General features: G+C 46.7%; 1 protein-coding gene across 5 annotated transcripts in view; it reads left to right on the top strand.

The window, feature by feature from the left end:
- The window catches only part of USP15 (ubiquitin specific peptidase 15), a 709,686-nt gene that overhangs the window by 177,150 nt on the left and 507,318 nt on the right, over positions 1-25,218 (top strand). For all 5 annotated transcript variants that reach the window (XR_011281918.1, XM_069629847.1, XM_069629849.1 and 2 more), the window contains exons 4-5: positions 7,774-7,900; positions 9,338-9,483. Coding sequence is in view for 4 of the 5 variants with exons in the window: in XM_069629847.1 (XP_069485948.1) it covers positions 7,774-7,900; positions 9,338-9,483 (273 nt within the window). In the remaining variant the exon portion in view is untranslated. The remainder of the gene's footprint in view (positions 1-7,773; positions 7,901-9,337; positions 9,484-25,218) is intronic.

Genomic DNA, 25,218 nt, shown 5'->3' with positions numbered 1-25,218 from the left:
GTGCCTGGGGGTTGAAAACCGGTGGGATTTTTGTGTGCCGTATGACGCTTTAACTGTGCGGTCTCTCAAGAACAGTCTTCCCAGAGCACCTCAAGGCCTTCGACAAAAATAGAAGAAGCAGGCAAGTCATTTCTTCTGCACTCCACCACAGCGTGGATGCTCATTCCCAGGAAGTTGTTTGGCTGTGAAGGATCCTAGAGACTCTCGCACCTGCAGGGCGCCGAAGTCCCCTCGGGCTACCATTATACACACTGAGGGGTAGTCTGACTCTACCGGCCCAAGTCTGAGTGACCTAGAGGTCTCTCTACCAGACACAAGTCGGAGGGCTTTAAAGCTCTACGCCTGAGGACATTAAGCCTCCCGGAGTCACGTCCAAGGTCGTTCAAGGTACCGAGAAATATACTGAGGCCAATGAAGGGCCTATTGGTCCGGGCTTTACTCTGAGCCCACAGTTTCTGAGTATCCTTTTTCGACCTTGCCCAATTATGGCAGCCAAACAAATAGATACACTAGGGCGTACCCCAGGGGAAGATTCACAATGTTCATTGGGTTCCTCTCCCTCTGAGTGGGTCTTGCAGCCAGGCAGTTGTCCATCATTAGGATATGGGGATTCAAGGGAGGAATGGTCTCATTCACTGTGGTACCAAATATCCATTACCTTCAGGGCATAGATCTGAACTGGATACCACACCAGACAGGCTTCAGACTGGCCTTCTGCAACTTACACACCAATGGCTTCCCCCACTTATACACCAAGGGCTGCTGCGACTTCTGGTGCGTCAGAGGCAATCATCATCTCAAGCGACATCCGAGGAACAGTTCTTTGACCGTTTTATGTTACTGATGAAGTCCCAACAAATGACTGGCATCTTGAGGAGTTTGATCAGTGAAGTTGTACCTCAGGTACAGCCTACGGGGCCCTCAACCAGATCCTCAGTTATTGGTTCTGTGATGAATCCGGCGGTGTCGTCACTCTTTTCCCAGGGGTGATCTCTCCCGCTGTGGCCAGGGGACTGCCGCTGCTACATGATCCTATCCCTGGGGGTGGCTATATGAGGGAGGATCACATGGGGGGGGGCAACCATCAAAGGATTGACACTTCTTCATCGGATGAGACATGGTATCCCCCTTTTCTTTTTAGGGATACCCCGTCCATTCCCCATACCTTAACGGTATATCGTCATGTCTCCCTTCACTGACCCATGAAAGCTGCTAAGAATACCTTCAGATGCTCTGCCTATAAGTCACCAAGAACAGACTTCCCTTTCTATGAATGTAAAAGTACTGTGATGAGAAATCTGAGTGGAGTAATGAAGATCGATTAAAGGACAGCTGCGTAAGCTGTGCTCTAGTGGTTGTGAGCGCATTATTGGTGCCAGGACATTTTAAACACTGAACCAGCAGACGGGAGGGAGATATTGGCTGGGAGACTCTCGTCCTCTTTACTGACCGAGGGACCACTGTGCTGCTGGGAAGACCAAGGAAAGAAGACTGCAGGAGCTGGTCCGCAGCTAGGACGCCATGAGACGAAGAGAAGGGAAGACTTCCTGGGATTCGCAGATACCGCACGGCAACACCCACAATGCTTGACCACAGGGAAGCGTAAAGTAGGCAAACTGAGGATGCGAAAACCACAAAGCGAGGTTGGTGAAACCAGGGAGAAGGTACGGGATGCCGAAGAGCCGCTGCATGCTTACCACAGGAAAACAGAAGCACATCAGAGAACTTGTGAGCTCATAAGAGGGAAGCTGAGAAATAACGGAATGAACACAAGATATTTTCACATTTGCAAGTGTCCATTAAAGCATACAAGAAAGCTATAGCAGGAGAGTATACCAGGTAAAGTCAAGTTGGTAAGTGTGTAAAGTAGATCACATGAAGTTGTAAAATGTGGATAAATCGGGTATAGCCGAAATCTGTGTTGAAATTACATTGACGAGAAGAAAAAAAACCTGGCAAGGGAATACACCCGGTATCCTGCGAAATTAAGGCTAACAGCCACATTTTTAATATAAACAATTTTTGCTGAACAGAAAAGTCTTAAGGAAGGCTCCTACCCTTAGGAGCTTGGACATCTATAAGAGGAAAACCCTAGGGAAGGGAACAGTCCCCTGGAGCTGTGAAAGTCCTCCAATACGGAACTTTGTGTTAGAGTGTCCTCTTTCCTTTTGAACTCGAACATTTGTATACACTTTCTCAGGCAAGGCATTACCTGTTTCACCTTAGAAATTATGTTTAGAATGTGAGGGCCCGAATTGAAATTTTGCTTTGGACATCTTGACATCGGACATGCCCTAAATTTTTGTTTAGGTAGGGGAAAATAGAGTAGGGACAGCAAAGCGTTTTCTGCCCCCCTTTGTTTGAAAGAAGTCTATAGCCAAAACTATGAACCCGCTTTGTCTGTGTCTCATTCCGGGTTCCTCACAATTCCAATGTATCCTCCTCCCACACCACCTTCTCCAGTGCTTTTAATTGCTCAACCACCAAAATCCACTCCTAATGTGCCCAGCCAGCCATGTGCCACGCTTAACCAGGTGGTTCTGGGACATTATGCTCAGGGAGTGAAGTCTCCTCACAGAGACACAAATGAGGAGGATGAAGAAGGTCCTGCATACTGTGCTAAAGAATTTTATGACCGCATGTCTGGCCTTACTGAATTCTTAGGAGTACCTGTATCGCACCAGAAACAGGAAGCCGGGGCGCTGTCGGAGATTTAACTCTCAGGCAAACTAACCACTGGGGAATTCCTCTACAGAAGTATGCATTGGTGGTAGTGAAAAAGATATGGCTTAAATCCCACTCCAACTTATGTTTGGACACCAGGTTCAGGCAAATGGTAGGCAAATCTGCGTTATTAGCCTGTCGCCTTCTTCTGTAGTAGCTGCTGCATCTCTTTATTCAAAGGTGTCAGCAGGGTCTACTTCCTCAACATCATCTGCAACAGCCTTTTTATCCAGAGAGGACAAGCTTTTGGAGTCATTTGGAAAGAAGGTTTACATGAATGCATGGTTGAACTTCATACAAGCTAATGCGGACGCGTTGCTTGCAGCAGCAAATCAAACATTATGGAGAGAAATGGGGGACTTTCTTCTCGATCTACCAGTAGAAGGTTCTATGTGAAAATCTCACCTAAAATAATCCTGCGGCTGAGAAAACTGCCTTTTAAAATGCACTTTTACATCCATTTATATTCGGGGTTAGGCCACCCCCCTCTCCCTGGAGCTCTCCCTTGCTCCCCCTTACCTTCAAATATGATATGATAATGTATTTATATTGCGCTCGTACACAGTGTTTCAGAGCGCGACAAGGCAAGGGAGGGAAACTGGTGAGAACAAAACGATCTTACTAGGCCCAGTGACATTGAGAACGTGCAAGTGCCTGGAAGGGGGAGAGTGGAAAGTGCGGAGCAGAGAAGAAAAATATAAATAATAATAAATAAAAATAAATAGATAGTAGAGGCAATAAACAGTGGTAGTGCAGTCAAAGTGCTGTGTTTAAGGCAGCAGACTGGGTAAGTCTGATTGCAGAAAAAAGAAGAAAATGGGGGTGTGGGGAACTGTATGGGTACAGATAAAGTCTACCAGTGCAAGGGGTGGCCAGGAGGCAGTGCAGGAGGGTGGCAGGGTGAACAGGTACCTGGGCCCAGGGGACAGAGGGTGGCCAGGTGCACAGTGCCAAGAGAGCAGTTCAGAAGGGGGAGAGCGAAAGCGGAAGCAAAGAGGAAGGTCTTGAGGAGCTTCCGAAACCGGAGACGGTTCTCAAGTTTTAGAGTGGAAGGGAGGCTGTTCCAGATGGAGGTCCCAGCCGAAGACGGAGATCTACCCCCAGCTCGTTTCTTTGAAGAACGACTGACCCTGAGGGAGTTGAAAGTATTACCTCAATCCAACCCCCACATAGATACGTTTAAAAGTGCATTTTAAACTGTGGCTTTTTTGGCCGCAGGATTATTGCAGAGCGTTTTCCACTGGATACACAGTAGAAAGGCAAGCAGCTTTTAAAGCAGGCTTATCGGAAGCAAAGTTTATTGCTCAGGATATTCTGGAGGCATCAGTATCGCACATCGATACAGCCAGCAGAGCCATGTGTGTAGCTACAAACATGAGGTCTGTGTGGATACACGCCAGTAAATGTACAGCCGATGTGCAAGACAGGATCCTAGATCTCCCTTTTCAGGGAACAAATCTGTTCCATCCCTCAACAGATCAGGAATTTTTATCAAAGAAAAACCAAGCACCCAGACAGTGAAGTCATTTGCAATCTTGTTAAAGCTGTCACCAAAGCAATTTTCAAGCTCCCAGTAAAGACCTTGTTCCTTATGGGGTTTTAGAGGTTTTCAGGACAGAATAGACAGGCAACTTGATTGTTTGCCCAGTGTGCACCTTAGAAAGCAGCGTATGGCAGCTAATAGGTTTTTCGCGCGCCCCTCCTCCCAACCCGCAGATCCTAAAAGGCAATGAGGCCAGTGTCGGGGTCCACGACACCTTTGTTGGGGGCAGATAAGTCTGACATGTGTTAGTATGGCATCACCTTTTTCAAGACCTGTGGCTCAGATCTGTTATTTCCATAGGTGTTTGACTCCTGCTTCCTTCCGGTCTTCCGACATCGCCTCCCCTCCTTCAGATAGGCTCACCAGCTCTCCTCAGAGATAATCAGCTAGTTTGCGATCATGCAGAGCAAAAGGTCCCAAAGGAAGAGGAGAGTCTGGGCTACTGCTCAAGAATAGTCACTGTTCACAAGAACCACTCTACTGGCCCCACAGTAGTACTTCAAACCTTTCCTCCCTCTAGAAAAGATCAAAATGGTGACGCCACCCCACGTAGCAGTGGCACTCTTCACAGGAGATTGAATGTGCTCCCTGGAGTTAAAGGACACCTATATACCTGTCCCCATTTGGCAGCTACAAAGGCAATTGTACTGAGAGCCATCACTTTCAGTTCAAAGTGCTTCCATTTGGGCTGAACTATGCTCCACGCAATCATTAATGCTATTGGTGGTGTTCTCAGTGGATGGTGATCACATTTATCCCTACCTGGACGACTGGCTTATTTGAACCAGTTCCCCACAGAATTCTACATCCTCATGCTACAGGCTGATGCAAATACTATTCAACCTAGGGTTCTCAATCAACCTCAAGAAGGTGGAGGAATAGGCGGAACACTCTATCGGAGAGTATGTTTTTGACCCAGGACAGGTTCAGGGATGTTGTATCAGCTGTCATTCACTTTAAAGAGAGGCAATCAATGTAAGCATGCTGGTACCAGCATACACTCCTAGATTCTTGTGCCCTCCCAGTACCAGTATCCAGACTCGAGATGAGACCACTTCAGATGCATTTATCCAGTTCATGGGATAACCGGCAAGGGGAAGTCAAATGGACAAAATCTCGTTTGCCCCTCCCCATTCCCCCCCTCTCGTCAACAAGACCTCATATGGTGGAAGCATGAGTCCAATGTTATGACAGGGGCTCCATTCTGTCAAATCCCTCATGCAGTGATGATTATTACCACAGATTCTTCAATGGAAGGCTGGGGAAGCTACCTTGGACAGTTTTACCATTCACTGGAAATGGCATCTTCATATTTTCCCTGTCCATTGGCTGAAAGATCTAGGCGTTCAGATCACTGCCTCATTATCTATGGAGGCTCCTATCGGCTCTTGTCTGTCAAACTGGCCACTTCAAACTTAAAGTCTTAAGTAGGGTTGTCCTTTTCTTACCCAACCACCTCCGACCCAGCCACCTCCGTACACCTGTTGTGGCCTCTGCTGTGTTGCCCACCTTGACTAATGCAACTTTTTATCTAGCTCAACCTGCGTACCCGCTTCACCGCCTTCAAGTTACTCCTACCATACGCATATCTCTCCCACTGCATTGGCTTCCTGTAGTGGGCAGAATTGTTTCCTCTGCATCGTCCACTGTGCCTTCTATGGTCATGGAGCCAAATTTCTGCAGGTTAAATTCTGCACTAATGTTCCTCCCAGATCTCTCCGCTCTGTAAATGCCCAGTCCATCCAGGTTCCTTGGTTTCGCTGTACCAGCGTTTGAGGCCCTGCTTTCTCTAATGTTGCCACCACTCTCTGGAACATGTTACCATTTTCTGTCCGCTCCACTGAAAACCAGCTTTTGTTCCGTCGTCAAGTTAAGACCTTTCTCTTTTAACTTTGTCCACTCGTTACACTTGCTGCCTTATGTTATTTATCCTTTATCAGTGCCATGATGCTTTTGGGCGACCGATGTGCTTTACGAATTCAGATAGGACCTATCTACTGGCCATAGGCGCGTACAGGAATTCCAAACATCTTCTGCTATAGTCACCCAATAGTGAAGAGACATCTACAATGACTTATAAGAATGTATGCCCCGGTTTCTCATCCACATCCAGTATGGGACTTGAATATAATTCGGGTGGCACTAGGTCATAAAACCTTTCAACTGTTGGCATCCATTGGCATTTAGCTAATCGCGTGGAAAACCACTATTCTAGTAGTCTTAATGTTTGCTTGCCGGGTCAGAGAAATTCAAGTAATAACAGCTAACAAGCCTTCACTGTGTTTCATAAGGACAAGGTGGGGCTTAGAACCCACCCTGGTTTCCTTCCTAAAGTGGTATCGGCTATCCATCTTAGCCAGGAGATAGTACTTCCAACATTTTTTCAGAGTCTCACCTCTGAGGCGGACCAAGTGTTGCATTACCGAGATGTATACAGCGCATTCAAGTTCTACTTGGACAGGACCAAACATTTCATAAAATCAAATGCCCTGTTTGTCACTTTTGGTGGTTCCTCTCCAGGGTCTCAATCATTCAAGGCATCCATATCCAGCTCTTTCAGAATCCTACAAATTACAGGGTACGACTACCAGTAGGAATGAATGCACATGCGGTCAGAGCTAAAGCCACAGCTCTGGCATTTCAGAGACATGTATCATAGGATGTCATAAGTAGGACTGCCACATGGGCATCACCGACAGCGTTATGCAAACTTTACTGCCTCAACATTAGTGCGAGGTCGGATGCTGCATTTGGGCATTCAGTACTACAAAACCTGTTCTCCAATAATTCATAAGTGGTTCTCCTCCCTGGAGAATGGTGCTTTGGAATCGCCCATACATTATGGAGGAAATGGGACTGGATGTAGGAGTAATACAAAGTTACTCACTGTAGTGACTGATGTACTGCTAGTACATAGTCCCCTTTCCTCCATGCTGCCCACCACCAGCCCCCTAAAACAGTCAGCTATTAAAACGAGTTCTTCTCATGTCTGATGCGACAAAGGGGACTGAGGTGAGGTGCCAGTGAGCAGGTCTAGTGGGACGTGGTTACGCCCGCACCAGTGCCAAAAAGCGCTCTAATTTTAAAGGGGAATCGTGACGCAAAAATGTACCTGTCCTTTTACTGGGACACCCATATGGTGTAGAGAAAAGGGGACCATGGACTAGGAGTACTTCAGTCACTACAGTGAGTAATTCTTTATTTTTCCTTTAAACAAGCTAATGGTGGGCACGGAACGGCCAAGAGCTTGCTTGGAATGCAGGTATTTTTTGGCAGATGCACCAGAGCCTTCTGTGAAAGAAATGTCTCTTCTCTTCAGGGGTGGATGGCAAATATTGGTGAAGTCAATCCGTCCCCACTCCCAAATTGATTACAGTTTCTCTTTAACTTGTTTTCTCAAACAGAATTCTTAAAAACACACATGCAAACGTATGCTGCATCTCAAAGCGCTAAAATGCACCGTTTGTGGTGTTACTGTTTACACTTCGTTTTTGCTGTGTTTTCAGGTGGTTGAACAGGGTATGTTTGTGAAGCACTGCAAAGTAGAAGTTTATCTTACAGAACTAAAGCTCTGTGACAGTGGAAATATGAACAACTTGGTTACGCGAAGATTTAGCAAAGCTGATACAATAGGTATGAATTATGTGTTGTTTTCAGTGTGTGTGTGTGAATACCTCACTATTGTGCTTATGTTACAAAGCTCGTTTGGTCACTTGGGCAATGCTTTTACCGCCTCATTATTTCCGGCCCTCAAGTTGGACTAGTTTGACAGTTGATGGCCCTGTTCCTTCAAGTAATTTATTTCTAAAAATCCACATGTTCCGGTGTGCACTGCCTTCTGCGGGACTGCTTTTGTGCAAATCCATAGTTTAATTAGAAATATCACTCTATTCTTACTGTGTAAAACTTGATCTTTCCTTGTGTCGTAAGTCTGTCTTCTGATTAGTGCTGGGCTTGTCGATTTTCTCTGCATAGCTCCACCCCCCCCCCACAATAGTAAAATCCTGTGAATATTTTAGGAATACACATGAAGCATTAAAATGTGGATTACTTGAAGTTTTTGGCCATTCTGAAAACTGATTGTATTTTACATTTAACTTGTTTGTCCCAACCATAGCACTATGTTAATGAAGTTTAGTTTTGTTTTAAATTATTTTTTATCATCCACTTCAGACTGAAGTAACCACATGGTGATGATTCCATGATGTTAAAGCCCCGGTGAGGGTTGAACATGCTTTGGTGTGTGGGTGCTGTGACATACATGACACGGCACTGCGGTTCTTAAACCCTGGAATAGCACCCCCTTATTATTTCAAGTGGCGCGCCTCTGTGCATCATTTGGGTACTATCACAGCAAGTACAGCCTTTGCACTGAAGGACTTCAAAAGTGTACTTCCTCCCAAGGCTTAAAAAAAAGAGGAGCCGTACCAGTGAGACCTTTTGCCATGGTGAACATCTCTTTTTAGAAAAATGCTTGTCCCATTTTAAGGACAATATCATTTTTGTGAGATGTAGTCTGTAGTCATCAAATCTGTTAGTCATATATGTTTTGCATATTTGCATCATCACCTCCTGCTGTAAGAGGAATGAGCATTAGAGTGTGGCTAATTGATGGAATCTTTTTTAATTGTATAATTGCTTGTCAGGTTCCAAATGCACATGTTTGCTGTATTCATTCTCTGGTCTCCATTCAAAGGTTCCTGTAAAATCAATCCTAGCATATTTTTAATTCTTTGTTTTTCTGTTTCGGTTGTTGCAAACTAGGTCAAATGTAACAGTTTTACAGGCAGGCACAGTGGAGCTTAATAATTTATTAAAAGACTTCTAACAGACATTATATTGACACATTACTTCCATTTATTGCCAACACGCTTTTGTAGCTGTTTGCAGGTATAGTTGCGTGCCTTTACAGTTTAAATGCATGTGTCTTGAAAGCTCAAGGAAAAGTACACACATGCATTTAGGAAGAGTGAGAAAGAGATTGTATCTTGAGAAAACGGTCACATGTTTCTACTGATTGCAACGTAACGCAAAGTGTCATTTCACTTCTGTTTTTCTCTCAAAACCTAGATTCCATTGAGAAGGAAATGAGAAAAGCTTTCAATATTCCAAATGAAAAAGAGACAAGATTGTGGAACAAATACATGAGCAATACATTCGAACCCCTAAATAAACCGGATAGTACGATACAGGATGCTGGTTTGTACCAAGGACAGGTATTGTGGTGTTTTCATTATAATTTGCACAAAGAAAATGTTGTTTTCCAATATCGTTACACTTTTGCCCCACGTTGGACTGTGTAGATCCTTTTTTAATTCCCTTTTAGAATACCCACTGTCTCATTTGAGGCGTCCAACCTAGATCCTATGCTTGTCGAGCCCCTCCAGTGTTTCTTCCAGGCCCACCATTTTCAGACCAGTGAAGGGCTCCCATTGAATGCATGAGTGCTTGTCCACCTATTGTTTGCCTTCTAATGTTGATTTACCTTTCGGCAGACCCAGAGCTCTGGGCCTGTGTCCAGAAAAGAAAGTGCTCCTAATAAAAAAAACTTTATTCCAATTCTTTCACCCCTCTTGGCATAGCTTTCTTCTTTCAATTCATACTTTCTCAAGTCTTCTCTTTGTGTCCTATTGGTCTTTTTTCATATTCCGACTGTTGGCAAGGTTTGTTTCCCTGCACCCTTTCCCGCTAACATACTTCTTCCCAAGGACAACATTCAACCAGCATGGAGGTAAATGGAACTTTATTCTAGTTGGGTTCCGGTATGCTTGTGCATTAGCTACCCAAGCAGGATCCTCCTTTGTGCGTCATCTTATTCCCAGCTGCTGCTCCTCTTTTCTGCTCGGACATGGCTAAGGCCTCTGGTGTTGTGAGGAGCATCAGGGATTTTTTTTTAACCACTTTATTTATTTTATAAATAACCATAATTTATTAAGTTATAAATCAGGATAATAACTCGATACAATGCAATCAGAACAATGAAAAAGTAATAAGCATAGGAAAAACAGCATTAACAATAAAAAGGAATATCCACAGGTAACTTGAATGTCAAACAAAACTTTGATAGAATATTGCCAAAAGTACAAATAGTACACAGACACACACAAGAACATAGACATGACAAACCCCAACCCCCCCATCCTCTATTCCACCCCGTCTTAAACAGTAATATATAATCAAACCTGCTCTGGCCGAGTATTAGGCATCAAATTCATTAAATACACTCCATTGTTCATTACAAGCTTCTTCTTTATGCAATTTACCAAATTTGATCTTCTCAAAACGCGAAAGGAGCTGCACATGGACAAGCCATTCTTCAACGCATGACTTTTTCCTAGTTTTCCAGACACATATTTGTCTAGTAACCACCAGAAGAACTTTAGTGACCCAACACAACATCACATAATCAAGGTGCCGTACACAACCTGGGGATTTCAAAAGTACGGCCAATGGCGTTCTTGGAAAAACAATATTCCATACCATGTCAACCCAATCTAGGATATAATTCCAAAAACCCATTACCTTTGTACAATTCCACAACATGTGCAACATAGTGCCCCTTCCCTTCAAACAACATCAACACTTATTGCAATCACTCAATCCAAACCTGCTCATTCTATCTGGAGTCCAAAAAAGACGCCCTAAAATCCTCTGTTGGATGTAGCATAGATTCAGGTCCACTTTTGCCTTAATCGGAACTTGCCACATGCTTTCCCATTCTTTCATTGATAAATTCACTCCCAATTCTTCAGACCATGCAAGTCTCGAGTTATCCCAAGATACTACTGAATGATTCTCAACCGTGAAAAGTTTTAAAAAACTGTACTCCTTGTGGGGTGCAACCATAAGAAAATCAAAACACTCAGGCCTCTGAATGAGAGGTGTGGCCAGCATATTTCGCCTTTCGAACAATGCTTTTAGCAAATTATACCTTCTTAGCTCCTGTTTTTGTAAACCAACCTTCCTCTGTAAGAACTCAAAAGTTTGCATCCCCCATCTCCATCACACGAGATCTTCCACCAGTAATATGCCTCTATTGATCGAACTCCTCCAACATAACATCTTATCAATTTGTAATCCTGGATTCTGCCAGATGGAGGCCTACTTATACATACACCATCCCTGTCCACCACTCAATATCAAAGTGAGAGCATCCTTAGTGTCCATCACTGCTTGCAAGTTAGCAACTTGCCTGGGTACCTTACCAAAAGAGTACAGGCTTTTACTAAGAAACTGAATCATTGGGTTCGGATTGAAGAATACACAAAGTGGAATCACTAGACCATCCATAGAAAAATAAGCAACCAATTATTTTTTGTTGACAATAAACCTTTACAGTAATTTTCAAGAATGGGATAACCAAATCCCCCATCATGGACGCTACGAACCATAGGATACCGTGGTATTCTAGGTCTTTTACCATTGCCCCATAAAAAATTCTGAAAAACTTTATCCACACGGCCCAGAACCCCTTTGGTGAATCTTAAAGGAAAGGATTAGATAATGTATAGAATCTTAGGCAAGAGTACCATCTGATGGCATTAACCTTAACCCAAATAGATAATGGGAGCCTCCCCCACTTAACAATGTCTTTCTGAAGAGTTTCTATAACTCTATCCACATTAAACCCAGCCATTCCTCTTGCGTCCATAGTGAGATATACTCCCAAATATTTGACACATTAATTTTCCCATTTTATTTCCAGTCCATCAACTGATTACGTACAGGGGTATCCTGAGGCGGAAACACTGTTTTCTCCCAGTTTATTTTGTAACCTGAGAGTCTACCCACCTCCTGAACCATAGTTCGCAAAATAGTGCCCTCCTCCTCAGGGTTACCAAGGACAATCGTAACATCATCTGCATAGGACAGTACTTTAATTTCGATCCCTACTCTAAACCCAAAAAGACTCTGAGTCTGTCAAATATAAATGAAAAATGACTCCAAGGCTAAATTAAAAAGGTAAGGCAAAAAAGGACACCCCTGACATGTGTCCTTAAAAAGCTTAAAAGAAGCTGACAAGTCTCTGTTTACCCAAACTCTATCGCTGATATCTGACTGCAATGCTCCAACAGCATTAATGAATAATGGACCAAAGCCCATCCTCATGAGTGTGAAATTTAAGAAGGTCCCGTTTACACTATGAAAAGCCTTCTCGGCGTGTAAAAAAATTAAGAAATAGACTATCTGTTTCCGAGCTCGACAGATTCAAAACATCTAGGATGGTTCTAATGTTATCATAACCATAACACTGTTTCATAAATCCCACTTGAGTTCCATCTATCAAATCTCCCATATACGTATCCAATCTAATTGTTTGCAAATTTGGTGGGAATCTGTATTTTTTTAAAAAAAATGACCATAAAGTAGATTTTAAAAAAAATGTGATCTCTAGGTCTGGCCAGCGGACCCATTTACTGATTCGGAGTCCGCGCACTACTCTGGACCAATCCGAGCTGCGTGACGTTCGCCGACATCATACGCGCCTGCTGATGGTGATTTAAAAACGTGAGCTGCGTCAAAACATTTGAAACGGACACCATGTTGCATTTGCTAACTGCCCCCCGTAGTCCACGGATGTCACAGTGAAAACATATTAAACACAACATTACACTTGTCAAACTGATGAAACCATCTCTGGGCAGGTGAGGGTTGATGAGCATGGGATATGGCCATAAAAAGCCAAAAATCTGGTCTTTTTCCATCTCCGATGTCCGCGAGCATCTCGGATGTTCAGGGACATCCATGCATATTTCTGCATTATAGGGTCAGTGAAAAGCCATTTTTGGATGGCTTATAACTTTGGCACCACTCAATGAAACTGCATGAAATTGTGCAGTATCATTTTAGACCCAAACGAAATGGCTCCAGTTTTGTGAGTGTATGGTTACTTTGAAGCATCCGGACATCATTGTAGTTCACTGTAGTGGCAATGTTTGGACTATGTAATTGGAATTTTATTAGTTTCTAATGAAGGATACATTTTCATAGTGGATGGAACTGTTTCCACATTTGAAGTTTTTCTCTCGGATAGTTGAAAGACAAATGTGGAAGTATTTGAATTTATTTTGTCCATAAATTGAGAAACAAAGCTGTATGTGCTTTTTTGCAGGATGTTGGAATTACTTCTTTTCAGAGTGAAAATATAAAGTTTCATATTGTCAACATTTTTTGAAGAGATGGAGTGCATTTGACTGATGTTGGCAATTGGATTTTTTGTGAAAATGCATTGAAACAGTTTCCGTGAACATATAAAATATGGAGTATTTTTTTAGTACTTGTAAACAAAAAGGAAACATTCCTCATTTTTGAAATGGTGGCCAGATTGGATGGGCGGATTATGGCCTTTATTTGTGGTCCGTGCAAGTCTGGAAAATATATTTGGGGTTATGTTGTGGATGAAAGAGGGCCTGGAAAGGATGGGGGAGTGGAGAAAAGTTGAGATAGAGCACTTTTTATAGGTGGAAAAAGGTAAGTAGGTGTTGGGGTGTGTTCCGTGAATTCTTCTGTTTGTGGACATTGGGATTGGATGGGGGTTGGGGAGGTTTGGGGTGGCAGGGTGAGTATTGTTATTTCAAGGTGTATTGTACATGTTATATGGTTTCATCCTATTGTGGTGGTTGTGGCCATTGGCCACATGCACTATAGTAATATGTGTATAGCTGCTATAAGTGGCGTATATATTTTTTTATTTATTTACTTGATTTAATCAAATTAATTATTTTTACAAAAGAACTGTAGAAGACAAAAATGCAGAAGAGAAGAATGTATATGCAAAGAAGAACGTATATGCAAAAAAAAGCGTAAATGCAGAAAAGAAAGTCTAATTTGCGTCACAGTGCATCACAGGGCGTATATCGTATTTGTGCTATGGTGGAATGATAAAGTTGAAGTGTGTATGGTATTTGATTGTAGTACAATTGAAGATGGTGATCGTTGATCTTTGCTTCGCCTTTCACACAGTCAACAATTCTATCCTTATTAAATGGCTCCATGATACCTTTGGCATTACGGACCCGGCACTGGACTGGCTGACCTTCAGTCATTAACCACCTTTCGCAGCTGCAACTGGGTAATTTCTCCTTCACCACCTCACTCTCTACTTGCAGTGTTTACCAGGGTTCTAGGCTGGACTACTGCAACAGCCGCTTCCTCAACGTCCCCCTTTGTGCCGTACACACCTTCAGCTAGTCCAGAATAGGGCTGCAAGACTTATTCTTGGCCTGAAGCCCATGGATCGTATCTCTGCAGCCGTAAAATCTCTACACTGGCTCCTGTTGGCCACAAGAATGAAATTGAAGACCCAGTGCATTATCTAGAAGGCTTTTTGTGGCCTGGGACCATTCGATTTACTACTTTGTCTCTCTAAATACTCCCCTGCTAGAGCCCTTCCCTCCTGTAACTTGAATTCTCTGTTTGTGTTGAATTCTCTGTTTGTTAAATGCTTGTTGAAACAGAGTGGAGGAATGTTTCTCTGTTTCGCTGGTTCCTCTATTTGGAACAGGCTCCCTACCCCTCTTAGACTTAAGCCGGACTTCCGGAAGTTCTCCAGCATGGGTTCTGGCCTGGATTCATATGCTCATGAATATTCCCCGTCGTCAGGCCGGGAATCCTCGGTAAAAGAAAAAAGTTTCACTTTCACTTGCAAACTGTCTTTCACCTATAAACCAATCGCTGAGCTCTGGGTCATACTGCCCCCAGCCAATGACTGCCCTCTCCCTTAGCCCCTCCTCTGGCAGCCATCTTCAGATTTTTACCGCACTTTCAAGTGTTGGGACTCCTTGTGTTTTGCTCCAAGCTTTTCTAAGTTTTCTCGCTTTTTTGTAATAAAAGTTGAAATCGTTGTCAAATGGTGCCTGTGTGCTCTTTCATTCCTTTGACCGGCAAGTGGGGATCTGTTTGTCGGCGTCTTTCATCGCCCCTCAAGGGCAAGAATTGTCGAGCGTTCATCGAAGGGCCATCGGACCTACACCGCACACCGGACCATGTTGGAGGAGAATGACGGAGGTTCTCTCCCCAAGCTCTGCTCCAGCTGCAAATTGATGAATGTGTTTGTGGAGGACAAACACTCCCAGTGCCTCTACTATCTCCATCCGGATCACAAGGAAGCAGATTGCAAAATTTGCCTGGGATTCACTAAACGCACCATCAAGTATCAGCACAGTAGATTATCGGCATGGCTCAACGCTATGGCCTCTACCCCGTGTGGCAAACAGGAGCATGCCTCACCCAGGTCTGGCCCGTCCGAGGAGCGGCCTTCTCCATCTGTGAGGGCCCAAGTCCAGGCCAAGCACCGCAAGTCCCTTTCCGTCTGGGCACTACGCAAGCGGGTCCCGCGACGAACAGGGTACGCTTATCTTCGCCATCTGCCTCCATCTCCAGCCATTGCTCCAGCTCCTCCTCAAAGAGGAATTCGGCTAACCCCGGAAAGCTGCGGGAGAAGACCAAGGCTCAGGGTTAGGTGTCCGACCTACCCGTGAATGCCCATTTAGTCCAGGAGGAAGTCCTCCTCGACAATCGAGCTGGTGGCGGCCGCCCTCTCGAAAGTGACCCAGTCCAGGGGACTCCTGTGGTGCCCAGAGTGGCCCTTGCTCCCAGACTGGTGGCTTCGGCCTAGCCGCTGGAGAAAACACTGGAGAAAAGGATGCCAGCCCTGAGCCTGGCTTTGACCCCTCAGGATGCAAAAAAGGGGGGCAGGCAGTGGAGGCCTCTACCGTGCTCCAGGGCACGGATATTTCTTCTTCAGACGAAAAGGACATGGTGTCCGTTCACACGGTCCTGGAGGACGTGGGGAACGAAGACCACGGAAATGCTGAGGACGAAGACTGTGGAATCGTCGAGGGTGACGACTTAGGCACTGGGCTTAGCACCAGAGGAGGATGCCGACAGTACCACCTGCCCCAGTGGCACTGGACCCTATGCCGCTGAAGAAGAGTAACAGCATCCCACGCCTCCTCATAAACCGCCTCACATGCCCTTGCCCTAGCCCCCACGCAGGGTGTCGGGGATACGGGGACTGGCACAGCGACGACTGACACGGACGACGATGATGGCGGCATCTCCCCTCCGCCGAGAGCTTCCCCGCCGGACAAAGTGGGTTTGTTCCATCCATGGGCGCCCGCGCGTCGGGGCTCTTTCAGCTGACCCCAGAACAGACCAAGGAGGAGGGTTTCCATTACCAGCGCCGAGAGGCAAAGAGGAAGACCATTCTGGCAGTGCCTCACCTGGATGATGATTGGGATGAAGGCCTGATGCTGCTGAAGAATACCGCCTCAGCCCCTGCGAAAAGAGAGAGGCTGGAAAAGAAATACCGGGTGCCGGCGGCTGCGAGGAAGAAGTCCTCAAATCCATCATCTTCGGCTTCTGTTCCCGCGGACAGCGAGGGGAAGAAGTTGCACGCCATGGGTAGAAAGGTGATCTACTCGGCGGCGACAATGGTCAAGGCAGTGAATGCTCTTGTGATCCTGGCAGGTATGACAGGGAGCTGTGTTACAAGCTGTGTTACAAGATGGCCCTGCTGCTGGAATTTCTCCCTGACAAATTGGTTGAGGTGCTGGAGATTCTCCAGGAGGGCGAGGTAGCATCAGACCATGCAATCACTGTGGCCCTGGATATCATGGACACGGGGTTCTGACAGATGGGGAACAGTTTTTGCCTCCGTCATCGTGGCTGGTTAAAAGCCACCAATTTTTGGCGGGAAGTTCAGAATGGTCACGTTGTAACACGTGCTCGGCCAACTGGAGGAAAGGGATTTCCTGACGTCGCTGGGTCTAGAGGACGCTTACTTCCACGTCCCCATTCACGAGAAGCATCGGAAGTTCCTGCGATTCATCATAAAAGGAAAGCACTACCAATTCAAGGCCCTCCCCTTCGAACAAAGTCAGCGCCCAGGGTGTTTACGAAGTGCCTGGCACCAGTGGCAGCCCATCTACGTCTGCAAGGGATACATGTGTACCCGTACCTTGGCGACTGGCTCGTCCGGGCCAAGTCAAGGTAAATCTCAGTTGAACACACGGACAGGACAGTCCGGCTGCTTGCGGATCTGGGATTCTCAGTGAACTATCCAAAGTCAGGCTTGATGTCATCGCAGAACGGGCTGTTCCTGGTGTCCAGGGTCAACACGGTCTCCTGCCTGGCGGCCCCCGCGGAGGTCAACTAGCGGCCATTTTGGGCAAGGTGTGACGGCTGTTGGCACTGAAGATTGCCACAGTACAGACCCTCAAGTCGCTGCTCAGCATGATTTCATTGTGTACTTACCTGTGTTTTTATCTGCAGGTTGCTGATGCGGCCCCTTCAGGAACTCCTGGACGCTCGGTGGCTTCATGTGTCCGGAAGCTTTGCAAACAGGATTGTGCTCGACGAGTAGTTCCGTCGAGCAATAAGGTGGTGGGGCGTGCGCTCAAACATCGCCGGGGGCATGGATTTCCAGAGCCCCCATACCAAGAGACTTCACAACGGATGCTTCCCTGGAGGGCTGTGGAGCCCCCACTGGACGTCTCCACGCCAGAGGCCTGTGGCTACTGGAGGAGAGGGATCTCCACATCGATGTTCTGGAACTGTGAGCAGTATTCTGAGCCCTCAAGTCGTTCCTCCTGTCCCTCAGGGGCAGGGTGGCGAGTGTCTTCAAGGACAATACCACCACAATGTTCTAAATCGGGAAGCAGGGGGGCACCACTGGCGGGAGTCAAGAACACGATCGCTGACTCCCTCAGCAGGGAGCTGTGCTCTTGCCACGAGTGGGAGCTTAATCAGGATCAAGTTGACAGCAACTACTTCAAGTCGGGCAGACCCCAGATCGATCTGTTAGTGACGGCGACGAACTCCACATGCCAGAGATTCGCCAGCAGGTTCCACCAGCCGGGGAGCATGGGGGACGCGTTCTCCTTCCTGCGGGAAGGCCTGTTCCTATACCCATTCGCGCTGTTGCCGCTCCTGCTGCGAGTCATCAATCAGCTCAAAACGGTGCCGATACAGGTTGATCCTCGTCACTATGGCATGACTGAGGCAGATTTGGTACCCGGACCTTCTCAGCCTGTCAACGTCACTTCCAGCTAAGCTGCCAGTGGTCACGCATCTGCTTGCCAAAGGAGGTGAAATCCTTCACCACGACCCAGGATTGCTGAACCTGAAGGCCTGGCTCCCGCAGCCTTATAGTTCCGTGGATACGAGCTACAGGCGAAATTCAGGGAGGTCCTTGCCATGGCCAAAGCGTCATCCACTCTCGTGCTATGGCCACAAGTGGAAGTGTTTCGCAACTTGGTGCCGGACTCAGAAAATGTTACCCCCTGAGGGTCACGGCCCCTCGGTTGCTTCAGTACTTGTCTTTGGCCAAGGCGGGGCTGGCCCACGTCTCCATCAAAGTGCATCTGGCAGCCATCTCCCGCTACACCAGGTCTCCAGGACGGTCTTCTCTTTGGTCACATCGTCTAGTCGAGGAGTTCCTCAAAGGACTGTTTCGAAAGTTCCCGTCGGTGAAGGCGCCTGCCCCGGCGTGGGAACTCAACGTGGTACTGACATGGGGGGAGCTCCTTCGAGCCTATGCATCAAGGATAGTGGAAGACCGCTTTTCTCATGGCCATCACCTCTGCCAGGAGGGTAGGTGAGATCCAGGCCCTGTCCTGTAAGCAGCCTGATCTGACTTTACATGAGACGAGGGTGGTGCTGTGGACGCACCCCTCCTTCATGCCAAAGGTCCCGTCAGAATTCCACCTTAACAAACCTTTGGTGTTGCCCGTGTTTTTTCTGACACCTTCGCCGGCTGAAAGGACTTTGCACTCACTGGCTGTGGCGCGTGCTCTGAAGTTCTATATGGCACGCACAAAGAGTTTCCGGAAGACGTCTCAGCTTTTTGTGAACTTCGGTCCTGTGAGCCATGGGAAATCTTTAAGGCTTCCATTTCCAGGTAGCTCTCCGGCTGAATCACACAACGTCACCGGTTGCCAAACCGACCACTGCCTGGCTGTCCGAGAGCGCATTCTACCAGAGCAATCGGTGCGAAGACGGCATTCCTGTCTGGTGTGCCCCTGCTGGTCATCTGCAGAGCTGCTATGTGGTGGTCTACGCACACCTTCACAAGATTCTACTGTGTCGACGGGGATTCCACAGAGGAGTCCATGGTCGGCCAAGTAGTACTATGCAACCTGTTCGCTGGAAGGTGAGCCTGTGCCGGAGGTAAGAGTAATTGCTTCCTTTGAGCCTTGCCACCTCGCGTGGTTGTCTATTGATGTACTGCTATGTATTCTTTATTCATGAGCAAGTGAATCCATGCCAGACCCCATGCTGGAGAAGGAACACGTTACTTACCTGTAACTGTTGTTCTCTAGCATGGGTCTGGCATGGATTCACATGCAAACCCTCCCTCCTTCTTGGTCATACTGCCACTTAAAGTGCTACCAAATCTGAAGGTGGCTGCCAGTGGAGGGGCTTAGGGAGAGAGGGCAGTCATTGGTTGGGGGCAGTATGAGCCTGAGCTCAGCGATTGGTTTATAGGAGAAAGACGGTTTGTAAGTGAAAGTGAAACTGTTTTTTTCTTTTACAGAGGATTCCTTGCCTGACGACTGGGAATATTCATGAGCATGTTAATCTACGGGTGGGATATTCTACTTAACAGGAGTAGCCTGTCTGGTGGCAGTATTGGTTGAGGAAGATGAGGTAGAGGAAGACAGCCTACTAATTCCTGATGAAGGAACAGCCTTTCTCAGAGCATCCCAATGGTTGGTTTTGGTGTGACGGCGCATGGAGGTGGTCCCGTAGGAGTACAGCCCAGGTTTCTGCAACTGAGTACAGCATTTCACGTTGGTAGCCTTAGCCTTAGTTACACCCCCAATGGTGGTACAGAACCGCCACACATGATTCTCTCTTAATGCTGGAGGTATGCATTTCCTCGAACTCATCGTCCTGGTCCTCTTGATTCTTATCTGCATCATTGTTGTTTTTCCGTTGTCCGTCTCACTTTAGAGAGGTTGAAAGGATCCAGGGACTTCTGAGAAGACACCCTAGAAGGATTCCAGCAGTGGGCCTGGCTGAATTGGACGAGTGGCCTCACAATCACATGGAAACACCCCAATAGCTACACAGTAATCACAAAGGCTTAATGTAAGTAAATACCCAAGCCAACACAGTACCATTGCACGGAAGTGGTGTTACAGCAAGAAGACTTCAGGATCTGCAGCCAAAAACCCAGTCGATAAATTCCTTGTCCTGAACACCGAAGACCGGAAGGGATTTTGCAGCAGGGATCACGGGGAAGACTCTAGGCAAGAGGTCCTTCGCATGGTTTACTCGGCACAGCAGAAGAGGTTGCAGCGGGGGAGACGCCAGGATCCACAACCAAAAATCTGGTCAATTAATTTTTTGTCCTGAAGACACGACACTGGAAAGGGTTCTGCAGCAGGGATCCTCTTGGTGGGCTCCAGGCAAGAGTTTATTTGGGGCTTGATGCGGCTCTGTGGTTTTGGGTGCCCTTTTCAGGAGCCAGCAAAAGACTGAAGATCACTGATTGGATTTGTGTGGCTAATCTGGTTCAGCCCTCTGGCGTGGGGACTTGCAGGACTGGAATCGCCTCTCTGGAGGACCAGCAGGGGGCCATCGGAATTTTAGCTCGATTCTGAAGACATGCACCCTACGATGGATCGAGGTCCCAGGGTTTTTGGGTATTGCAGTTCCGCAAGGTCGGAGTATGACATGGGTTAGCTTCAAATGCCGGTCTTCTGGAGGATAGTGGACCTCACCAGGCTCTGGGTTGGGTTATTATTTTCAGAATCCCAAATTTACTTGGAAGGAGGCTCTCCGGTCACTGGAAATCATCTCTGTGTTTTCTTCATCTTACTCTTTGTCTTCAGGTCCATTGGTCGACTTCCTCTTCAGCTTCCAGGATCTGACGTTTATACAGGAACCCAGCCAATCAAACATGCGTGCAACATTCAAACTTTTAGGACAGCCAGCCTCCCAGTTTAAACTGGATTCTTGCAGGCAGGCTGGAAGACAAAAGGCTGCAGAGTTTTGCACTCGTCCCTTGCTTCCTGCCTTCCACACTCTGGAGCCTGGGCGGTCTTGACCAAGGTCTCACGCAGAAGATAAAAATCACGCAAAGGAAATTCCTGCCCTGTGAAAACAGCATGCGGTAAAGGTGCGGGGAATTTGCAAAAAGGTTCACTGCCATCAGCCATGTAAGGTGCGCTTGTCCCTGTAACATAATTGTTACAATGCATTCCCTTTCTCACTAGCACTGTATCTCCGCAGCACTCCACATAAGGTGCGGTGTGCTGGTTTCACCTAACAAAATGTAGAAGGGATAGAAATATCCTTTCTACCCTTGTGAACTGTATTTCTCATAAGGCTAGCCAGAGAAAGTAAAAGGGGAACCCAAATGGTTAAATAGCAGTTGTGCTAATAGTCTTCCAATCGTGTGCTCTCACCTGGATTGCAGATGGAGAGTCAGTAAGAATAGGTGTAGCCTTTGATGTCCTGGGTGTTGGTGTTAGCAGTGCATGGTGGTGGCGTGAGTTATGGTTGCTTAGCTTACCAGAACTGCCAAGTTTCTGGGGGAAGGGAGGGGTTTCAGTTTTATTTGTTACCATAACGTCCCTTTAACACAATTTATTCACTGGTATGGTATTGTTTATTTATATAGCCCCTATACACAAGCAAGTCTTTCAGAGCGCTCCAGGAAGGTGGGGACATGGTGTGGGGGGTGGGGTGAGGATAGTAGCTCGGAGCCCTTCAAATTCTGAGACAGTACTACTCTGCACAGGCAGACTGAGTGCGTAGAGAATACATTTAACAGTGTGGGAGACAGAAAATAGGCCTCGCGGCGATCTTCAGGCGCGGGTATTCACAAAGGTACTGGCAGTGGCAGCGGCCCACCTGCGCAGGTTATCCATCCCGGTATACCCTTACCTCGACGACTGGCTCATAACAGGGGATTCTTACGAAACATGCTTCTCCAATACCCAAAAGACCGTAGACCTTTTGTTCCAACTGGGCTTCTCCATTAACGAAAAGAAGTCCAGCTTAGACCCCAGCCAAATCAAACAATTCCTAGGGGCTCTAATTCGAACAAAGGACGGCCTCGTCTTCCCCTCCAACGAGAGGGTCCAAAACATGCTGTTTCACATCCCCCATTATGTGGCAGGTCGAGAGGTGACGGTACGCAAAGCAATGTGCTTGCTAGGAATGATGGCGTCCTGTATTTATTTGGTACCTCACGCGGGCCTGCGCATGCGCCCAATGCAAGAGTGGCTCAACAGCCAGTGGTGTCAGGCCAGCGGACAATAGGCCGATCTAGTGGTGGTCTCGCAGGCCTTCGTTCTCTCGCTACGGTGGTGGACAAAAGAAAACCTGTTATTAGGGAAAACTTTTGCCACACCCGCAGTGGAAGCCACTCTAACCACAGACGCATCCCTTACAGGATGGGGGGGGGCTCACCTATCCCATCAGACTGCTCACGGAGCGTGGACTCTGACCTTAGCATCCAAGCATATAAACCTGCTGGAACTACTAGCGGTGTTCAAAGCACTGAAAGCCTTTCAGGAACACCTACAAGGAAAGACAGTGATGGTCCTCACAGACAGCACCACAGCCATGTACTACCTCAACAAGCAAGGGGGCACTCGCTCTCCAGGACTGTCCAAGCTGTCCCAGAACATCTGGAAGTGGGCTCTCAAACACAACATGTTCCTACTATCACATGTGCCAGGGGAACTCAATCTGCTAGCAGACAAACTCAGCAGAGACTTCCCCCTGCCCATACGAATGGCGGTTACAAGAAGACATCGTCTTCGACGTCTTCACACAGTGGGGTTTCCCAGAAATAGACCTGTTCGCAACTCTGGAAAACTCTCAATGCCAAGATTACGCCTCCAGGTACCCCCAGAACCAGTCCAAGGGGAACGATCTATCGATTCCATGGTCAGGGAAATTTGTTTACGCTTTTCCCCCCGACTCCACTTCTCAACAAGATGCACCAGGAACAAGTTACCATGATACTGGTGGCCCCTATGTGGATCCGACAGCCATGGTTCGCTCACTTGTTGAAGATGTCTCTATCTCCACCAGTGAAACTGCCCTGCCCGTACAACATGCTGTCACAAGACATGGGCAGGACACTGCACCCATGCCCTCAGACCATGAATTTAGCAGCCTGGCTCCTGAGGTCATAGAATTTGGACATTTACAACTTCCACAGAGGTGCATGGACATCCTCAGAGAGGCCAGAAAGCCTAACACTTGTCACTGCTATTCTAGCAAATGGAAAAGATTTGTCGTCTGGTGTAGAGGGAAGAGTATCAACCCCGTTGACTGCTCTCCCACACAAATTATTCTGTACCTGACCCATTTACTGGACTCTGGTCTAGTATTCAATTCTATTAAAGTACACCTGGCAGCGCTTTCTGCTTACACCACTTCACAACTCAAAGTATCGTGGTGGAAGATCCCAGTAATCAAAGCCTTCATGGAAGGGGTAAAGAGAATACACCCTCCAATAGCAAACCCAGCTCCTGGCTGGGATCTAAATGTGGTACTCACCAGGCTCATGGGGTCACCCTTTGAACCCATGCACAAGGCAACTCTTAAAGATCTCACTCTTAAGACTGCTTTCCTAATCGCTATTACCTCCATTAGGAGAGTAAGTGAACTACCGGCCCTTTCGGTTTTAGACCCCTTTGTAACAGTTCACAAAGATAAAGTGGTTCTACGCACACACCCAAGGTTCGCACCGAAATTCATCTCCAAATTCCATGTCAACCAGTCTATAGAACTATCAACGTTCTTTCAAAATCCTTCAAATCTAGGAGAAAAAAGCCTGCATACACTTGATGTGCGCAGAGCTGTCATGTTTTACATGGAAAGAACTAGTCCACTGAGAAAGGCTAATCAGTTCTTTGTCTCGGTGGCAGCAGGAAGAGAAGGAGATGCAGTTTCAAAATCCACTATATCTAGATGGATTGTACAATGCATCACTCTCTGTTACACTCTTGCTAAGAGAGAACTACCCTTCAAGCCAAGAGCACACTCTACTCGAGGCACTGGGGCTTCCATAGCATTCATTGCAAATGTTCCCCTTGAGTCCATCTGCAAAGCGGCAACCTGGAGTTCGGTACACACCTTTACAAAACACTACTGTCTAGATGCCCACTCTAGATCTGATTCCCAGGTGGGACAAGCAGTATTAAGACATCTTTTCTCTACTGTTCCTTCTCACAACCCACCTCCAACTCCGGGTACTGCTCGCTAGTCTATGCACAGCATGTGATTCTAAGCAGATTAACAAACATCAGAAGACAATGCATTACTTACCGTAAAAGCATTTCTGATGGTTGTATCTGCTTAGATTCACATGCGCCCACCCTTCCTCCCCGCTCGGATGGAAGGAACATAGACATCCTTTTCTATATCTCTCTCTTTTCTGTACTCACTCACGTCTAGAAGGCTCCCTCAGGGCAGAAAAATACAAACAGAGGGACCTCGACGCGTGAGGGATTATGGGTACAACGCACGTCACTATAGGGATAGTGTTAGAGACACTCCTTGTCGATGTCCCCTTTTCGACTACGAAAAACAAAATGCAATACACCGCAGTGACCACTGGATGTCGGACCTATGCACAGCATGTGAATCTAAGCAGATACAACCATCAGAAATGCTTTTACGGTAAGTAATGCATTGTCATACTTACCTGGTGCTTTCATTGCTTGGAGTGTAGTCAAATGACTAATACATAATTGTATTGTTGTAAATCTTCCTTCTGACTTGAATTATTGGTGTGCTGTCTCTTTCATAGTAGCACTGGACCACTCTTGTTTCCTCCAGAGTCAAAGCCTTGATGCTCTGCTACCCTACCATGGTTGATTCTGGCTAGACATCAGTCTCTTCTCCCTGTTCGCTATAATAGGCTGGCCTCTCAAAATCCACCCCCTGGGTTGATTCTGAAAATCCATTTTAACAGTGAC

This window comes from Ambystoma mexicanum, chromosome 12 (assembly GCF_040938575.1).
Source record: "Ambystoma mexicanum isolate Mex_15411 chromosome 12, UKY_AmexF1_1, whole genome shotgun sequence".
NCBI classification, from domain to species: domain Eukaryota; kingdom Metazoa; phylum Chordata; class Amphibia; order Caudata; family Ambystomatidae; genus Ambystoma; species Ambystoma mexicanum.
The sequence above is the reverse complement of the archived record's forward strand: the minus strand, read 5'-3'. Positions and strand labels throughout refer to the sequence as shown.